This window comes from Mirounga angustirostris, unplaced genomic scaffold, assembly GCF_029215605.1.
Source record: "Mirounga angustirostris isolate CCGP_5_RB_7025 unplaced genomic scaffold, mMirAng1.0.hap1 SCAF_13, whole genome shotgun sequence".
Classification (NCBI taxonomy): domain Eukaryota; kingdom Metazoa; phylum Chordata; class Mammalia; order Carnivora; family Phocidae; genus Mirounga; species Mirounga angustirostris.
In genome coordinates, this window is record NW_026991721.1 from 68,520,661 (window position 1) to 68,539,821 (window position 19,161).

The 19,161-nt window shown below is 37.9% G+C and overlaps 1 protein-coding gene across 1 annotated transcript in view; it reads left to right on the forward strand.

Moving 5' to 3' along the window:
* Positions 1-9,489: 9,489 nt before the first annotated feature.
* Positions 9,490-19,161, forward strand: part of NAALAD2 (N-acetylated alpha-linked acidic dipeptidase 2) — a 74,196-nt gene continuing 64,524 nt past the window's right edge. Inside the window, exons 1-3 of the mRNA XM_064577121.1 lie at positions 9,490-9,521; positions 9,622-9,752; positions 10,443-10,554. Of these exons, the coding sequence (XP_064433191.1) occupies positions 9,671-9,752; positions 10,443-10,554 (194 nt within the window). The 5' untranslated portion in view covers positions 9,490-9,521; positions 9,622-9,670. The remainder of the gene's footprint in view (positions 9,522-9,621; positions 9,753-10,442; positions 10,555-19,161) is intronic.

A 19,161-nucleotide genomic window follows, 5' to 3' on the forward strand; every position in this document is an offset into this window, starting at 1 on the left:
TTCATTCTATATATGCAGCTGCTGTGGTGGGGGGACTTGCTTTGTTATGAAAGTATCTTTTTGAAGGTGTTCACCTCTAAAATAGAAAATGCTGGAGTCATCAGTTAAGGTATAGTAAAGGATTGCAAGAGCTGAGCTCTTTCAAGTTAGGGCTTTTTAGCAATATAGAAGTATTTTTAAAATATTTATTGTTGAAGAATAATTGACATATAGTGTTATAGTAGTTACAGGTAAGCAATATATTTATTCAGTGATTCTCTACATTACTCGGTGTTCACGACAGGAAGTGTAGCCACCATCTGCTACCATACAGTGTTATTACAATGTTGACCAGATTCCCTCTGCTGCACTTTTCATGTCTCTGACTTATTGTATAGCTGGAAATTTGTATCTCTTAATCTCCTTCACTTATTTTGCCCATGTACCTACCCACCTCCTCTCTGGCAACCATCAGTTTGTTCTCTGTATTTAAGAATCTGTTTATTTGTTTTGTTTTTTAGGTTTCACATGTAAGTGAAATCATATGGTATTTGTCTTTCTCTGACTTATTTCACTTAACATGATACCCTCTAGATACATCCATGTCGTCACAAATGACAAATTCTTTCTACAGCCAAGTAATATTTCATGGTGTAAAAATACCACATTTTTATCCATTCATCTATGGATGGACACTTGGGTTGCTTATATATGTTGGCCATTGTAAATAATGCTACAATAAACATAGTGGTGCATGTATCTTTTCAAATTAGTATTTGAGTTTTCTTTGGGCAAATACCCAGCAGTGAAATTACTGGGTCATATGGTATTTATGTTTTTAATTTTTTGGGAAACCCCCATACTGTTTTCCATACTGGCTGCACCAATTTACATTTCCACCAACAGTGCACAAGGGTTCCCTTTTCTCGACATCCTCGCCAACATTTGTATTTTCTGTGTTTTTTATTTTAGCCATGCTGACAAATGTGTATCATTACAGTTTTGATCTGCATTTCCCTGATGATAAGTGATGTTGAGCATCTTTTCATGTGCCTGTTGGCCATCTGTATGTTGTCTTTGGAAAAATGTCTATTCAGGTCCTCTGCCCATTTAAAAAAAATCAGATTATTTGTGGGTTTTTGGCATTGAATTACATATATTTTGAGATCAATTAGTTGACTAAAGATAATTTAGCTCAAAGGTAACTCTCAGGGATTCTACAAAAGTTCCAAGGGAAAAATCTATAAGATATATCATATCTATCAGCAATTGCAGTTCACTAAAAATGAATTTATAAACTCCTCTGGCAACTTGTTAGGACCAAAGAGAGGTGCCTTAACTAAGATCATCAAGGCCTCGACAATGCAATAAAGATTGGGAGCAATACCATAGATGTACTATCCCCTTCAAAATTTACTTACTAGGCATGTTTGTTCTGGCTGCAAACTGCTTTTAGTTGGATACAAGGAATTCAGTCATGAATTGCTAAAGATATTCTTTAGGATGAAATAGATGGATGCAGGAGTCCTATTAACAAAGACCACCATTTTGCAAATCTTCTAAACACTTTTTTTTTTTTAAAAGATTTTATTTTATTTATTTTAGATCCTGTGCATGCACAAACAGGGGAAGGGGCAGAGGGAGAGGGAGAGAATTTCAAGCAGAATCTACACTGAGTGTAGAGCCTGGTGCGGGGCTTGATCTCACAGCCCTGAGATTGTGACCTGAGCCAACTGAGCCACCCAGGCGCCCCCTTTCTAAACACTTTTAAAAAGAATGCTCTATAACTGATAAGTAGGGGAGGTCAGGGAGGATGATGTTTGTTGAGAACCTACTGTCCATTATGGTGCTAGACATTTAAAGTGGTTAATCTTATTAATTTAAACCTACAATAATTCAGTCAGGTCATGGAAAAACTCCAGTACAGAAGAAATTGAGAATTACAGAAATTTGGAGTGTTGTTCAGGTAGTGATTGACAAAACAACTCAATCCCATAAAATTTTGTTGATGTATGGTTAGGGAACTAATGCATCCTGGTGGAGCAGCCAGGATCAGAAATGCTTCCCAAGTGGGACCAGTTGGAATTAGGACAGAATTTGGCAACAGGGAATTTGTCAACAGGGAAGGAAAAGCAGTACTTAAATGCACCTTGCTGCTGAAATTCAGCAATTAGTGGAATGGGGGTGGCAAAGAGACAAATAGTGTGAAAATTAATAAAGGGAAATCTCCCTAGAATGGAGTAGGAAGGACGGCAGGGGGAGCTCTCCTACTGTACCACTCATTGCCCATTGCTGACCTTAACAGGAATAGAGGTACCTTCCTAGTTCTACTGCTTTACTGTCCCAGCAGGAATGAGAAAGCTCATAACCCGCCCCAACAGCCCAGCCAATGAGACACTGTCACAGTCGGCCAATGAAAAGCCACTATACTTCAAACTCCCAGTTTACTCCAACAGACTTTTTGTTTGTAACAACAGTTCCTCTCCCTCCCCCTTTGCCCGCCCCCATAAAAGAACATTCTTCTCCTTTGTTCTCTGGTAGCTTGCCTGTCCTGAATTGGAATTCTCTGCAACTCCCGAATCAACCCATTTTTGCTAGTGAAATAACCGACAGCTTAATTTTTAAGGTTAACATTACTTGGTGGGCAGATATGGGATCCCGAGAAGACCCCAATAACTCCAAGGCTGGTGAGCAAACAGGTTCCAGACCTCAAAGAGCCAATTGAGCTCACTGCTTTCTTGCCGACCCTGGAGTTTGAGGGTAAGTTTGCTCCTGCATTGGATCTCTGCTCTCTTTGTGTTTGTGTCGATATTTATAGGCTTTATTTGGAATCTATTTTAAGGCCTTGCCCTTTCTGAGAGTACTTGTTCAGCTTTTGGTCTGACTCTTTGGAACCAGACTGTGCCTTTTGGAACTGTGCTGGCTTTGGGTGAGACTCCTTTTTGGAACAAGGATGTTCCTATTGGAACTGTGCTGTTCAGGAGGTTTTTCTTTTTGCTCTAGAGAATACCTCCAAAAAAATGGAATCTTAGTCATCAAAATGCCTTGAGGGGATCCTTCCTTCTGGCATTCCCCATTGGTTTATGTTTAAAAACAGAAGTCCCTCCTCATGTGCAATTCTAATTAAATGGGCCAACTTAATCACAAGTTATTTAGAACATTAATGGCCTTTATAGGGAACTTTTGATTTCCTCAGTTAGAAAGCCCCAGCTAAAAAACAAAACAAACTGAATGGGATGCCTCTATAATTGGTAACTTGAGGCTTCTAAGTGTTTTTAGGATTCTAAGTTTGCTTCTTTGTGAAATACTATTTCTAAATTAACTGAGGCAAACTATTGAAAGGAATCAAAATGGCTTCTGAGGACCCCCCCCCCCCATTTTGTCTCCAGACATGTGGCCTCCACCCTGTGCACAGGCCCTTCCTCCAGAGCTATTTTCTTCTGATGCTTTGTGCCGGCCTTTCCTCCTGTATATGCTTCCTCCCCTTTCTAATCCTTTTGTTGAACTTCATTTTTCCTCTGAATCTCTTCCCAGAACTTGCTCTTCTGAGTGTATTAAAATCTACTCCATAAAGTTAAGTCTTGTGAGGATCTAAATAAACCTCAGATGTCTTAGGTTCCCTGCACTAAGGCTGAATTTTGAGCCATATTTTCCTTAAGTGACCGAGGACCCCTTTAGGTTTGCTGAAGAATTTAGCATAGTTATTCAAATGTACGACCTGGCTTCTAGGATATTTATCTGTCCACATGCCTGTTGGTGAGGGCCAGGTCAAATACTGGATAAAATTAGCTCAACAGAAACATCCTGAAAGGGATTTGGAGAAATAAACCTTAACTTTTGGCAAAATGCTTGAACACTCACTGGAAATGTCCACCAAGCAATTAGAGTAGCTTTTCCTAAGCCTGTTAATTGGAACAGAATTCATGTTTGTACACAAAGGCCTGGTGAAACTGTATCTATTACAGTCAAGTGCAAATTGTCTTTAAAGAAAATTCTGGTGTTTGTTTAGATGTTGAATCCACCTGGATGGTATTTAATTCTGTTTATTAGTGGACTGAAGGAGCCTCTTCCTCTTTTAGTTAAAAGGACCATGACAGAATGGGGAACTATGGCCACTCCAGATTTAGTCAGCTTGGCAAACTAGCATCCTCATATTCCAGATAAGTCACCTATAAGAAAGATGGCCACAATTCTCAATTTTCAGTTCTGGAAAATGAAGTCTCCTCTATGGAACCAAGAAACCTAGTTTCTGCCATTATTGCAAAGGGCCAGGACATTGGAAAAAATAATTGTTACAAATTTAAGCATTCCAGGTGCCATCAGCCCCCTAGCCAGCCTTTCCAATATCTTCCTAATTCCCAATAATGGTGCTTGGAGGAACTACAGGGGCTCTTCCCAGTCCTCCCTCTTAATCTGCTTGGAGAAACCACTCTCCAGATTGGGGATGAATCTATTTGTCCTTACTGACCCTGGGGCAACATTCCCAGTACTAACCCCACTGCTCTAAAGGAGCTCCTGTCTCAGAGTACTAAAACAGTTCAAATAGTGAGGGTCTTTAATAAACCTCAACAGGTTCCTATCTGTCTGTCTGTCTCTCTTTTATCTAGGCCCTTTGTGAGATACACATCCTTCTGCTTAGTTCCTCCACCCGTATTCATTTATTGGGCCAAGATTTCTTAGAAAATACTCATACTGGAATTTTCCTCCCAAAAGGAGGAAATAATTCTGGAATTTGATAGTAGTAACCTAAATAGTCAACCAGGGAAATTAAATAACTCTTTGATAGCTCTTATTTGCTCTTGTTTCTGATATCACTATAGCTGAGTCTGGAGACAGTAATCATTTGTTCTTATTGGATCAGCTACCATCCTCTTTATGGGTAAACTCTTCAAATTATATTGCAGAATTTACAGTGCATTTCCCATCAAGATTCAAATCCATTAGAACTTCTCCTCAGAATTAATAAAGCTTTACTAATCAACTTTAATTAATAAATTAACCTATATATAAAGAAGCCCTCTAAGGCATCAGTCCCATAATATGAGATTGCAAGGCTCATATCCCCTGCACTAGTCCCTATAATACCCCTATTTTACTTGTGAGAGCACCCAATGGCAGAGGATGGGGGTTTGTCCAGGACCTCTGAACAATAAATAACATTTTATACCTTGGCACCCTGTTATTCCTAACCCCCATACCCTACTGATACCCATTCCCACTGAAAGCAAACTTTTCACTCTAATTGCAGTATATTTTTTTAGTATTCCTGTTAATAAGGATAGCCAATATCTTTTTGCTTTCATTTGGGAAGAGTGGAAATGCACCTGGACAGTAATGCCCCAGGGTTACACCCAGTTTTTTCCTTTCACAAAACTCAAAAGCTATTTGGGTGATAGAAAGCTTCCTGCAGGCTCTATTTGTTATAGTACATAGATAATTTGCTTTTCTGCTCCCCTTCTCAAACCTCTTCACAGGAAGACTGCATCTGCCTGTTAAAACTTCTGGCCTTAAAGGGGCAGAAAGATTCCAAAGAAAAAATGCAGTTTGCTCAAACTCAGGTTTGATACTTAGAGTATCTGATCTCAGAACAAGAACTACATTTGGATCCAGGTAGGCTTCATGGCATCCTGAACTTCCCAAAACCTAAAACTAAGTGCCATTTATGAAGTTTTCTTGGACTGGCTATCTACTGTTGAAATTGAATTCCAAACTTCTCTCTTAAGGCTCAACTCCCACATGTTTTATTTAAAAATGACTATTTGGAAAGATCGCGATGACATAGATTTGGGGACCTTAAAGAAAAACCTAATAAAACTCTTTGTCCTCAGACATCCTAATTATCAACTTCCCCTTTTCCTCATTGTGTGTGAGGGGGAAGGGAATGCCCTTGGAGTACTCACCTAAAAACGGGAACATCATCAACCAATAGGGCATTATAACCAACAATTGGACTGTTTAGCATGGGGATAACCCCCTTTCCTTAGAGTCATTCCTGCTACTGCCCTTTTGGTCGAAGCCACTCTGGAGAAATAATCACAGGATCCTCTTTAACCATCCTGTGTCCCATGTAGCAGAAGCCCCCCCCCCCCCAATTTTCATTACACTTAAGTCAGTTGCCTTGCCTCCTAGGACATCCTGCTGCTGACTGCTCCTCATATAACTCTTCTTGCTGCAGTAACCTTAGCTCTGCTATTATCCTCTCCTTCATGGATGAAATCCCTCATGACTGCTTAATGCTGACAGATAACTTTTGACTCCCTTTGACAATTTGTAGGAAACTCCTCTAAGCAATGCAGATTTTTCATGGTTTAATAATGGTTCTTATTTAAAAGATGAAAATGGTAACTATTGTGTTGGGTATGCTATCACAACTCCTTTGGAAGTCATTGAGTCCATACCTTTACCTGTGGCTATTTTGGCCTAGCAGGTTTAGTTATATTCCATACTTGGGCTTGTACCTTAGCCAAATGTACAAACATTTATATCAGTAGTCGGTTTGCCTTTGGAGTAGCTCATGACTTTAGAAGTGTTACAGAAACAATGAAGTTTCTTTACCTACAATGGGAATAAAATAAAAAATGGCTCCAATGTCCCACATTTATTAGATGCCATACTTTTTGCAGGCAGGTCTGGCTATTACTAAGCTTCCTGGGCCTTCCAGACTCAACTCCTAGCGTCTAAAGGAAACCACCTCACTGATATTTCCAACAAAACGCTGTTCTCAAGGAAACCAAGACCCAAACCTGTCATGGCTGAAAGGGATGTTCTCTCAAATGATGAATTGGAAAAAATGACAAGAGTTATCCAATCATTGTTTACTATTTTACCATCATTAAGCCATTGACCTATGACAAAATAATAATCTTTGGGAATGTAGGTGGGGAAATATAAAGGCTGCAAAAAGTGCCTACCTTTCTTGTCCCACCTGTCCAAAGTATCCAGAAAAGCCTGTTCACACAAATGGACTTCATATAGCTACCCTGTCTCATGGAAATAAGTATGTTTTAATTATTATGGTTTGTTTTCTCACTGGACCAAAGTTTTCTCCTTGTAGACAGACCAATGCTTATTCTGTGGCTTAAATTCTGCTAGAAAAGATCCCTGGGGCGCCTGGGTGGCTCAGTCGTTAAGCGTCTGCCTTTGGCTCAGGTCATGATCCCAGGGTCCTGGGATTGAGCTCCATGTCACTCTCCCTGCTTAGAGGGGAGCCTGCTTCTCCCTCTCCGCTACCCCTCCCCTGCTTGTGCTCTCTCTGTCTCTCTCAAATAAATAAATAAAATCCCCCAAAAAAGAGTCAAACAGAAAAGATTATCCCTCCCTGGGGAACCCCTCTTGAACTTCATAGGGCTTGGGGAACTCATTTTACCAGGCAGGTGTTTCAACAAGTGTGTTCTGTTTGGCCAGTTGTACAACTTTCATTGTGCATACCATTTTCAATCTTCAGAGATAGTTAGTTGCACTAACAGCACTGACAAAATTTGTACAGACCCTCCAAATACCTTAGCTGAAAGCATTGCTGTTGGTCTTCTAAATTTTAGATCCACTCTCTTTGGGATTCCTGGACTCTCATCCTTTGAGATGGTCACAGAATGTCCTAAGCGCTTGGCCCCTCCCTTCTCTGACTTGGAGTTGATAGAAGGGGATCTACTTTAACATTGTAAAGACCTAGATGCTTCTACTGAAAATAACCGTGCTTTGGTAGAGCAATCTTTTCACCATGTACTCAAGTACATGGGAGACAGACTTCAAGTACTCTGCAACCTGGAGATTTCATCTGTTGGAATAGACACTTCCAGAGAGACTCAACCTCACTGGAAGGCCCTTATCAGGAACTGCTAACCAACCCTTGGGCCACCAACCTCAAGGAATAGATTCTTGGGTTCACGTGACACATTAAAGAAAGCTGGAAACCCTGACTGGGTCCGCACACCAGCTGGTGACCTCAAAGTGAAGATTTCCTGGAACTGAAGCAGATGACATCTAATGAGACCACTTTCCCACGATGTCTGGACCAGGACTGTATCCCTTTTTCTCCCTGTTCACTGGTGCTTTCTCTTTTATGGAAAGAAAATGCTCTATATTTCCCAAACTCTTGCAAAAGGGGGAAACATCTTCTTTTGACTATGGCCTTTTGGAAACAACCTTCGCATGATCCTGTGAGATTTCTCTGAAGGGTGAGAAGGTCAGAATTCATAGAAGTCTTTCATCTGAACTACGACCTGACTCCTGAGTCTTACCTAAATTCATGGTTTCTAAATTTACAACTTTTCATTGATATTAACACATTTGCTTCCAAGCCGTTCTTTTGAGATAATACCATTTTAAACCATCTTTGAAGTGTTGCTGTTTTGCAACAAGTTCATCAGCTACTGCTTCATGTTTATAACTGTACTGTATCTTCCCAGATGTACTCCGCTAATTCTTTCTATGTGATGTTGCTCATCTTTCATGGTTGCTTTAAGGGGAGACTTCCAGGAAACATACATGACTGCAGGCTTGTTTTCATAAGGAGAACCTTTCTCCCCTTTGTTGGAATAAGTGCCAATAAACATGTTAGTTGGCTACTTTATGACCTAGGGTACCAGTTGACCTCTATTCTACCACAATTTGAAATTGTCATGCTTTGTATAATTATTTCAAGTGTTGTATTTTGTTCCGTGTCAAACTTTTGTGAAAACAATGTACTCAGAAAGGTGATGCTCAGAAAGGAGAACCTGGTGGTTCTCTCTCCAAACCTCTCTCCAAACCTTCCCTGTTACTGTAATGTGGCCTTAAGTGGAACATGGGACATGACAACTAGGAAAGGTCCTTCCTGGACAAAAGGGACAAAACCACAAAATATGGAAAACCTGACTTTTGATCAGTGATGCTTTTGAGGAAATGTCTTGATCAAAGGGAGGAAATGTAAATATTAATAAAGGTAAACTTCACTAAAATGGAGTGGGGAAGCCGGAAGAAGGAAGTTCTCTCATCCTACTACTCACCACCAATTGCAGATGCCAACAGGAAGAGATATACCTTGCAAGTAGGTACCGCTTTACTCCCCAGCAGGAGGAAGAAAGGTTTTCTCCCCCCACCCAGCAACAGCTCAGCCAAAGAGAGACTGTCATAACTCAGCTAATGAAAAGCCACTATACTTTAGTTCACTCCAATGGACTTTATGTTTACAACAGTCTTAGCAAATACCCCCAGCTTTCAGCTATGAAGGACCAACCCTCTCCTTTGTTCTCACCCTTGCCTGTGGTTCTGCTGGAGCGTGCATGTTTGGAATTATAATTTTCTGCTATTCTTGATCCATTTTTGTCGGTAAAACAACATAGTTTTATTTTTAAGGTTAACAGTTGAGTTCTTTAGGAAACCATTAGGGACATTTTTCCTTAGCCACCCCCTCCCCATTCCCCACAGCGGACTGTCCTGGTTACTGCAGAATCAACATTATGGGAGTTGCCGGCCAACAGGAAGGCTCTGTCTCCTCCCCTTGCCGGATTTCCTTTTCCCCCTTAAGGCCCACTGAGAACCAGAGGCGGTGGGAGTTGTTTGCGGTGGGTTTGGAGGGCGGGGGTGGCAGCCCGGCTTTGTAGGAAACCTGAGGGTGGGCCAGGGTTCACCGCCTCCCCTGGCGTGCTCTCTGTTGGTCTGCAGGCTAGAGGGTGGCTCTTTCCGGAGCCCCAAGCTTCGTCCCCAGGGAGCCATGGCGAAGTCCAGGGGCCGTCTCTACTTTTGGATGTACTTGGCTGCCGCGCTGGCATCTTTCCTGGCAGGATTTATGGTGGGTAAGTATGAACCCCTTCTCCCCAGTGCAGGGCTGGTGCTTCTCCCTGCCAGGCTGGGGAGAAGTGAGAGAAAACAAGCCTGGAGGCTGTGCGGGCTCCCTGAGCTCCCTGCGTGTGGTCAGTTCCGTGAATTTCAGCCCAACTGGAAACCGAATGGAATGCCTTTTGACCTTCTTAATGAAGTGTGACTGAAATTCAGATTTATTAAAGGTTCAGTGAGCTCAAGATACTTGTCAAGAGCTGTTAGGTCAGAGCTGCCATTCTCCACAGGCATGAAAAAGGTGGTTTCATTTGTCAAAACTAGCAACTAATATGGACAGCACTGCAAAAACTGCCCTTCCTTCATCATTTACTAAATAAATATTTGTGGAATGTTTCTTGTGTGTCAGGCGCTGTGCTACGAACTAGATCACCCCAAGAAGAACAAGAAAGATAGAGGCCCATGCCTTGATGTGTAACATGTAGGAAAATGAAAAGAATATCTCCTAAAACTAGTTTTAACCAACTCAAAATTACACTGCATAGCAGAATTTGAAGGACTTCTGCATTTAATATGAACATTTTTATAAAGCTCACTTTGAGCTATTTCTGAAGTAAGGACTCTTTTTTTTTGGCTTCTAATTTTTGTAAAAGTCAAAAGCAATTATATACGTATATGGTAAGTATAGGTATATGTATTCTCTCCCCTAGGCTGGTTTGTTAAGCCTTTCGAAGAAACGACCACTTCACCACCCTATCATCAAAGTATACGGTGGAAACTTATATCTGAGATGAAAGCTGAAAATATTAAATCATTTCTTCGGTAAGTTTGTTTTGATGTTTGGTCTTAAAAATGTTGAAAATATTGCAGAGTGAGAAGTGTATTACAACTGGTTATATTCATATGGGTACTCATGTGAAATTATATGATCTCATTAATTTATGGTAGTTTAAATGTCCCTTTAAACCACTCAGTGTAAAATGTATTTGAATGTTGCAGGAGTGGGTCTTTCTTCTCTACCTTAATCTACAGAAAAAGTATCTGGTTGCTTTATTAAGAGATGTTTCAACTTCATGTAACTTTAGACTGCAACTGAATGTTAGTTCTTCCTTATGCCTGGGTTTAATTAGCAATTTTATTTGAAGGTCACATTCTGTCAGGAAGACTTAGATGGTTGTAAACTCAGATTTAAAGGAGGAGAGATTAAAGTTTCAGACTGCCACAAATTAAACCTTTGTCCCACTTGCAAATATAAGTAACACAAACTGGACAAAATAAGAGCAAAAGGATCAGTGCAAATCCACCAGCCTCTAAGTGTGAAAAAGCATGACATTCAGGGAAATGATAATGAACTCCGTGAAGGCAGTCACCATATGTGTTTCTATATTCAGACTCTCTCAAAGGAGTGTCATTAAAATAAACAAAAACAACAAAAACCCCAACCAGATTTATTGAAGTATAATTTACATAAAATGAACTGCATCTTTTAAAGCCTAAAATTTGACAGTATTGATGGATGTATAATAGATCAACAAGATACAGAAATTTTATGTCATGCCCTTTACAGTTTATTCCTATCTTCACCTTTAGCCCTACACAGTGACCCATCAGTTTTAGGTCACTGAGTTCCTTTGCATTTCTGAGAATTTTATATAAATGGAATCACACAGTATGTACACTTTTGTGTCTTCTTTCATTCAGCATAATAATTTTGGAATTCATCCAGGTTGCACATACCAGTTTATTGTTTTTTATTGCTGAGTTGTTGTATTCCATTGTATGAATATCTTGTAATGTGTAGTTGTTGGACGCTTGGGTTGTTTCTAGTTTTTGATTATTAACAAAGCTGCTATGAACATGTGTTTACAAGTTTTTGTGTGGACATATATTTTCGTTTCTCTTGGAATGGCTCTATTGGAGCATATGTTTAACTTTTTAAGAAAATAGATTTCAAAAGTGGGAACATTTTTACATTCCTACCCATTATGCATGAGTGCACCAGCTGTTGTACATCCTGGTAAACACTTAGTTTTGTCTGTTGTTTTAATTTTAACTATGCTAATGAGTATATAGTGGTATCTTATTGTGGTTTCAATTTGCCTCTTCCTTATAATAAGTGATGTTAAACATTATCTATGTGTATTGGACATTTGCATATTTTCTTTCATAAAGCATCTATTCACATATTTTCCTATTTTAAACTGTTTTGTTTTCTTATTGAATTATAGGAGTTCTTTATGTATTCTGGGTACAATTCCTTTGTCAGACATGTATTGTGAATATTGTCTTCTGTTCTATGGCTGGCCTTTTTTTTGTTAGTGGAGTTTTGAAAGGCAGAAATTTTTAATTTTGGTAAAGTCTGGTTGACCAGTTTTTGGTTTTCTGTTTCATATTCTGTGTTCTATCTAACTTTGCCTATTAGAAGTATGAAGATTTTCTTCTATGTTTTCTTTTAGAAGTTTTTTAACTGTAGCTTATATATTTAGGTCATTGGTCACTTCAAGTTAATTTTTGTGTATGGTATGATGTAAGAGTTGATTATTTTTTAAATACAGATTCAATTACTCCTGCAACATTTGTTTTAAAAACATTTATTTCCACATTGAATTGCCTTGGCATCTTTGTCCAAAATGTGTGACCTGGTTTTGGATTTTTACATTTTCTTTTATTGATCTGTAGATCTCAACACTACACTCTGCTAGTTAGTGTAGCTTAATAATAAGTCTGAGAATCAGGTAGCATTAATCCTACAAATTTTTCTTCTTAAAAATTGCTTTGACTATTTTAAGCCATTTGCATTTCCAAGTTTAGGATAACCTTCTGAATTCCTACAAAAAACCTGGAATTTTTATTAAAGTTGCATCAACTCTATAGATGAATTTGGAAGAGAAGTAACATCTTTAAAATATGGAGTCTCTCAGTCTCTTTTTTTTCATTTGTCATAAGGAGGTAGTATAGTTTAACTTTTCACCCATGGAGGGGCATTTATGATCAGTTTTTGAATAATAATGTTGCTATTAACATTTGTATACAGGTTTTACATGATCATAGGTTTTCATTTCTCTGGCATAAATGCCTAAGGGTAAAAATTGCTAAGTTGTATGGTAGATACGTTTTTAGTTTTAGAAGAATTTGCCTGCTTTCCAGTATAGCTGTATTATTTAATGTTTTCCATTGATATTATCATTATTTCTAATTTTACCCATTCTGATAGGTGCATAGTGATACCTCATTGTGATTTTTAAACTGCAGTCCCCTAATGATTAATGATATTGAACATCTTTTTATGTGCTTATTCATCATTTGTACTCTCTTCAGTGAAATGTCTGTTCATGTCTTTGACCTATTTTCTATTTGGATAGTTTTGTTTGTCTTTTGTTTTTTTGCTATTGAGCTTTGAGAGTTCTTTATATTTTCTAGATAAGTCTTTTGTCGGCTTTGTGGTATTCATATATTTTTCCCTCTTTGTTATTTGTCTCTTCATGTCTTAACAGAGTTATTTGTAGAGTAGAAGTTTTAAATTTTAATGAGGTCCAATTTATTGCTTTTTCCTTTTATGGATCATGCATTTGGGTTCATATCTAAGAACTCTTAGACTAGATCTCTTTTCTCCTCTCTTCCCTCCATCCCGAAATTTTATACTTTATATTTTACATTAATTTTGTGATTAATTTTTGCATAAGACATAATGTTTGGCTGGAGTACATTATTTTGCCTATGGATGTCCCATTGCTCTGGCACCATTTGTTGAAAGGTCATTCTTCCATTTAATTGCTTTTCACCTTTGTCAAAGATCAGTTGGTCATATTTGTGTGAGTCTGTTTCTGGGTTCTCTATTCTGCTCTATTAATCTGTGAGTCTACTCTCTGCCAGTCCCACATGGTCTTGATTACAGAAGCTATTTAGTAAGCCTCAGCAATGTGTAGAGTGATTCCTCCCATCTTATTTTTCTAAACAATTGTTTTAGCTATTCCATATCCTTTTCCTTTTCATATAAAATATAGAGTAAACATACTTATGTCTATGCTGGGATTTTGATAGTAATCACACTAATCTTATAGAACAATTCGGGGTACTTGACATTTTTCCTATATCCAGTCTTCTAATCCATAAACATAGCCTCTCCAATTATTTAGATCTTCTTTGTTTGCTTTTATAACATTTTGTAATTTTTAAGATGCAGATCCTGGATATGTACTGTTCGATTTATATCCAAGTATTTCATTTTCTTTGGAGCAATTGTAAGTCATATTGTGTTTAATTTCAGTTTCCACATGTTTGTTGTTAATATATAGAAATACTGTTGATTTTTGTGTTGATCTTGTATCCTGTGGCCTGTCTAAACTCATGTCTCTAGGAGTTTTTGGTAGATTCATTGGGATTTTCTATGTAAACAATCATGCCATATTCAAATAGGGACACTTTTATTTCTACCTTTCCAAACTGTATGTGTTTTACATTTGGGGTTTTTGTTTGTCTGTTTGGTTTTTGTTTTGTTCTTATTGTGCTGACTGAAATTCCAGTAGTATGTTGAATAGGAGTGAGAGCGAACATCTTTTGTTGTTGTTTCTAACCTTAGGGGGAAAGCATTCAGAATTTCATAATTAAGTGTGATACTGTCTATAGATTTGTTGTAGGGGCGCCTATGTAGCTCAGTTGATTGAGCATCCGACTCTTGATTTTGGCTCAGGTCATGATCTTGGGGTCCTGGGGTTGAGCCCAAGTGCAATGGGGCTCCGCGCTCAGCAGGGAATCTGCATGGGATTCTCCCTCTCTTTCTCTCCCTCCCTCTTCCCCTCTCCCCACTCATGTTCTCTCTCTCTCTCAAATAAATAAAAATCTTAAAAAAAAATTAAAGATTTGTTGTAGATGCTCTTTATCAAGTTAAGGAAACTCCCCTCTATTCCAAGATTGCTAATAGTTTTTTTTTTTTATCATGAATGGATATTGATATTGTCAAAAGGTTATTTTTCTGCATCAATTTCTATGATCATGATTTTTTTTTTCTTTATCTGGTTAGGAATCTAGTGATTCCTTTACTGATTTTGGGGACATGGGGGTCAAATTATATCAAGAAGGGGGTCACAATCTCCAGGAATGTGAAAATGTATATTTTCCCCCATTAATTATGTAAATTTTTGCTTTATATATTAAGACTATTGATTAGGCATATACATGTTAATGTTGTTAAGTCTTTAAGACAGACTACCCTGTTATCTTTATGAAACGTCCTTCTTTATCTTCTGTAATCTCTATCTTTGAGTCTATTTTATTTGGTATAAATATTGCCACATCAGTTTCCTTACACTTACATTTACATGGCATATCTTCTTCCATCTACTTTTTAAAAATTTTTTTTAAATATTTTATTTATTTGACAGAGAGAGAGAAAGAGACAGCGAGAGAGGGAACACAAACAAGGGGAGTGGGAGAGGGAGAAGCAGGCTTCCCGCTGAGCAGGGAGCCCGATGTGGGGCTCTATCCCAGGACCCTGGGATCATGACCCAAGCTGAAGGCAGACGCTTAATGACTGAGCCACCCAGGCGCCCCTTCATCTACTTTTAATCTATTATTTTTTTTAGAATTAAAATGTACCTTCAATAGAGAGCATTTAATTGCCACGTGGTATTCAATAAATTTTGGTAATCTTAAAGTGTATCCCTTGTAAATAGCAGATAGTAGCAGTTTGCTATTATATTCCTTCAGGTAATCTATGCCTTTTAATTTGAATATTTAGTCCATTAACAAATAATGTAACTATTGATATAGTTAAACTTAAGTCTACTAATTTATTGTTTTCTGTTTACTCTGTTTATTTTTGTTTGTTCTCATTTTTTGCGCCTTTTTTGGTAAAATTTTATTTCATTTCTGTTTATCTTTTTTTTTTACATCCTTGTAATTTTTTTTTTTAGTAGATGCTCTAGTGATTACACCATACATCTATAACTTATAAATCTTCACTCAATTCTTAGTTATTTTTTTGCAACTTAACATACAATACAGATAACTCACATTTCTATATTGCCATTTATCCTCTCCTCTGTCATCCTTGATACTAGAGCTGTCAAAAGTATCATATGCAATGCAATATAAACCTTGCAAAACAATTTTTCTTTGAACACATATGTATTGAAAGCCCATTAAGAGTTAAAATAGTATTTTATATCTTATTTCCAATGTTATTCATTTGTTTCTGAAAATTTGGGTTATCCCATGGTATTTCTATTTAGTCTGAGTAACTTTCTTAAGCATTTCCTGTAATGTGGGGTCTGGTTGTGACAAATACTCTTAGTTTTTCTCTCTCTATAAAATCCTTACTTTATTATAATTCTTGAAGCATACTTTTCCTGGTTATAGACTTCTAAGATGACTTTGTTTTCTTCTCCTTTCAGAACTTTAAATGTTTTTTCATTGTCTTCTGTCTAGTATTGGCATCTGATGAGAAGTTTACAGTCCTTTAAGTTACAGAACATGTCATTTTATCTTTAATTTTGAGTAGTTTTACTATGTGCCTAGGTATCGTTTTCCTCAAATTTATTCTGTTTATGGCTCTCTGAGATTCTTGACTTTGTAAACTTATGTCTTTCACTAATTTAGGAAGGTTTTGTTCATTATTTCTTAAAATTTTCTGCAGCATTCTCTTTACCCCTTCTGAGACTCCACTTAAACCCTAGAATCAAATAAACAAAGTGAATACAGTATGGTGTGTTTCCCTCCCATCTATCCTGTGATATAATGAGGTCATGAAGTTCCATCTTAGTTTCCATGGATGAACTATAGCAAACTATAGTAATGAGGTATGAAAACAGCTATACTGTTCTTGTGAAATTGAGCTGATTTATAACATTAGATATTAGGAAGCAAATACAAGATGTCTGTTTTGAGGTGCTTGTTTAGAGATAAAGGAAAATAATCAGGCAGCTAAGATGCATGTCATTTAAAGAGAGACTCAGTCTTTATTTTTCCTGCGATACAGTAAAATGGCAGAATATCTTGTTAAGATAGAATGCTTATATTTTAAATTGTGTAAGTTAAAAGACCAAGTATAATGTTAACACTATTGAATTCTGTCTGCAGCACATCATGAAGTGTCCAAAAGAAGTCACCTAGAAAATTAGATGTCAGAAGCAAAACTTAATAATGTTCTTGACCATTAAAATTTGTTTATCACTATTTTCCTTTAATGTGTATATAACATAAGGTGATAAGTTATGTACAAATAGTTTATATGATGATTATATTTTTGGAGTGCAATACAGAAATTGTGTTCAGGGGTGCCTGGGTGGCTCAGTCAGTTAAGTGTAGGCCTTGAGCTGTCGTGATCCCAGGGTCCTGGGATCAAGCCCTGCATCGGGCTCCCTGCTCAGTGGGGAGCCTGCTTCTCTCTCTCTCTCTCTCTGCCTGCCACTCCCCCTGCTTGTGCTCACCCTGTCTCTGTCAAATAAATAAAATCTTAAAAAAAAAATTGCACATCAAGAATGACAAGAATAGAAGTAGAGTGAAATAAATTGAATTAGAAACTTGAGACTTTAATGACTGAGGAGTGACCCACAATTTTGACAGCCCCCAGAAGGTGGTGACTTTTGGTATGAGCTTTAAAAGAGTTGTTATTTTTGAAAGAAGAAAAAGGAAAAATATTTGAAAGAACCAAGGGAGAATAAGAACTCCCAGTAGATCTTCAAGCCTTGAGGATATGTGGGGGCATGGGAAATAAAAAAGCTTGCAGGTGAGCAGGATCCTCTGAGGAAACCAGTTAAGGCAAGGAAGTCATGCAAGCATTTGGAGAAGTGGCTGAGGATTAAAGAATTGTTGATCATAGATGTAGAAGGTTTATGATCAGTGAAAGAGCCTCGGAGGGAGAGGAGTTCAAGATTGGGTTAATGGTTCTAATGTAGTGGGAAGAATTTGATTTCTCCCCAGCCACTTTCTTGTTGGTAGTGCCTCAACTCTTCAGTGTTCATCCTCCTTCATGTATTCAGTAAGGGTTACATTCCTTCCAGCCCAGGAGTATCTTGATTGGTCCATAATCCATTCATTATAACTCTTCCCTCTGGCAATGATTCATTTAAAAAGAGGTATATACTCTATTATGTCCAATGAAATGAAAGGAAAGTGTAGCTGTGATCTTCTACTGTAAGTTTTCCTCTGTTAAAAGAAATACTGAAGAGGAAACATGTTCTTGTTTGTACTTGTTTCTTCTGAGCATTACAGTGTGAATATATGATGCCTGGAACTGTACCCACCTTGGGACCAGAAGGAGAAATTTAGAAATGAACTAAAGGATGTTACACACTGCTGCTTTTTTTTTTTTTTTTTGCTTCTGTATTCCATTTCAGTGGGTTCTTTATTTTTTTAGAAAGAGAGCGCACGCACACGTGTGTGTACGTGGGTTGGGAGGAGGGGCAGAGGAAAAAGGAGAAAGAGAATCTTAAGCAGGCTCAATGACCAACAGGGAGCCTGACATGGGGCTCAATCTCACAATCCTGAAATCATGACCTGAACCCAAATCAAAAGCTGGATGCCTAATGGATTGAGGCACCCAAGCACCCTTCAGTGGCTTCTTTAAAAGATGGATGACAAAAGCTCATGGTTAATCCTCCATCTTAATTTAAGGAAATATTTTTTTTTCCTTAATTATAAGAATGTTATCTGTTCATTGTAGAAAATAAAACAATAATTATATAAAGTAGAAATTAAATATCCCAAGCCCTACTGTTTTTTAATGCATACAAAATAACTTCTGTCTAGAAACACTATAATACTTTTTTAAAACAAATATTCTAAGATATTAAATATCCATAACCTGTAGATTTAATTTAATGATATAGAAAGGGAAAGCTTCACAGGAGAAGATGCTGGAGGAGTCCTCATGGATGATGAGTAGCTTGCAGGTGGGAAAGGAGAATGAAAGAAGTGGTGACAGGGAGACACATGTAGATGGGACAGTATTTACATCTCAAAGACCTTGTGCAAAGGTTATAGGTGGTCACTGCATGAGGAAAAGGAGTCTACCAAATGCCGTAGGGTGGAGAATTTTATATGGAGAGTAATGGGAAATGAAAATGAAAAGATGGAAGGGTGGGTCAGATGAAAAAGGGCCCAATATGCCATGTTTGAATGTGAACTTCATAAAAATGCACAGTATAGGGAGCCTTACAAGAAGTTCAGGCAATTGAATAATATCAGATGAATGATTTCACATTATCACTATTTCTCAAGGTCAGACAACTATGACTTTCATATTTTAGTCCCATCATTTAATGGCTGAAATTATGAACAAATTATTTAACTATTCTCTCAGTTTCCTTATTTGCAAAATGAGGACAATGGGAGAAAGATGGTGAAGACTCAGTGAGGCAACCCAGGTGAGAGTGCCTGGTCACATGCCTGGCATATAGTAAGGTTTTGGCAAATGCCAGTTTTCCTTTA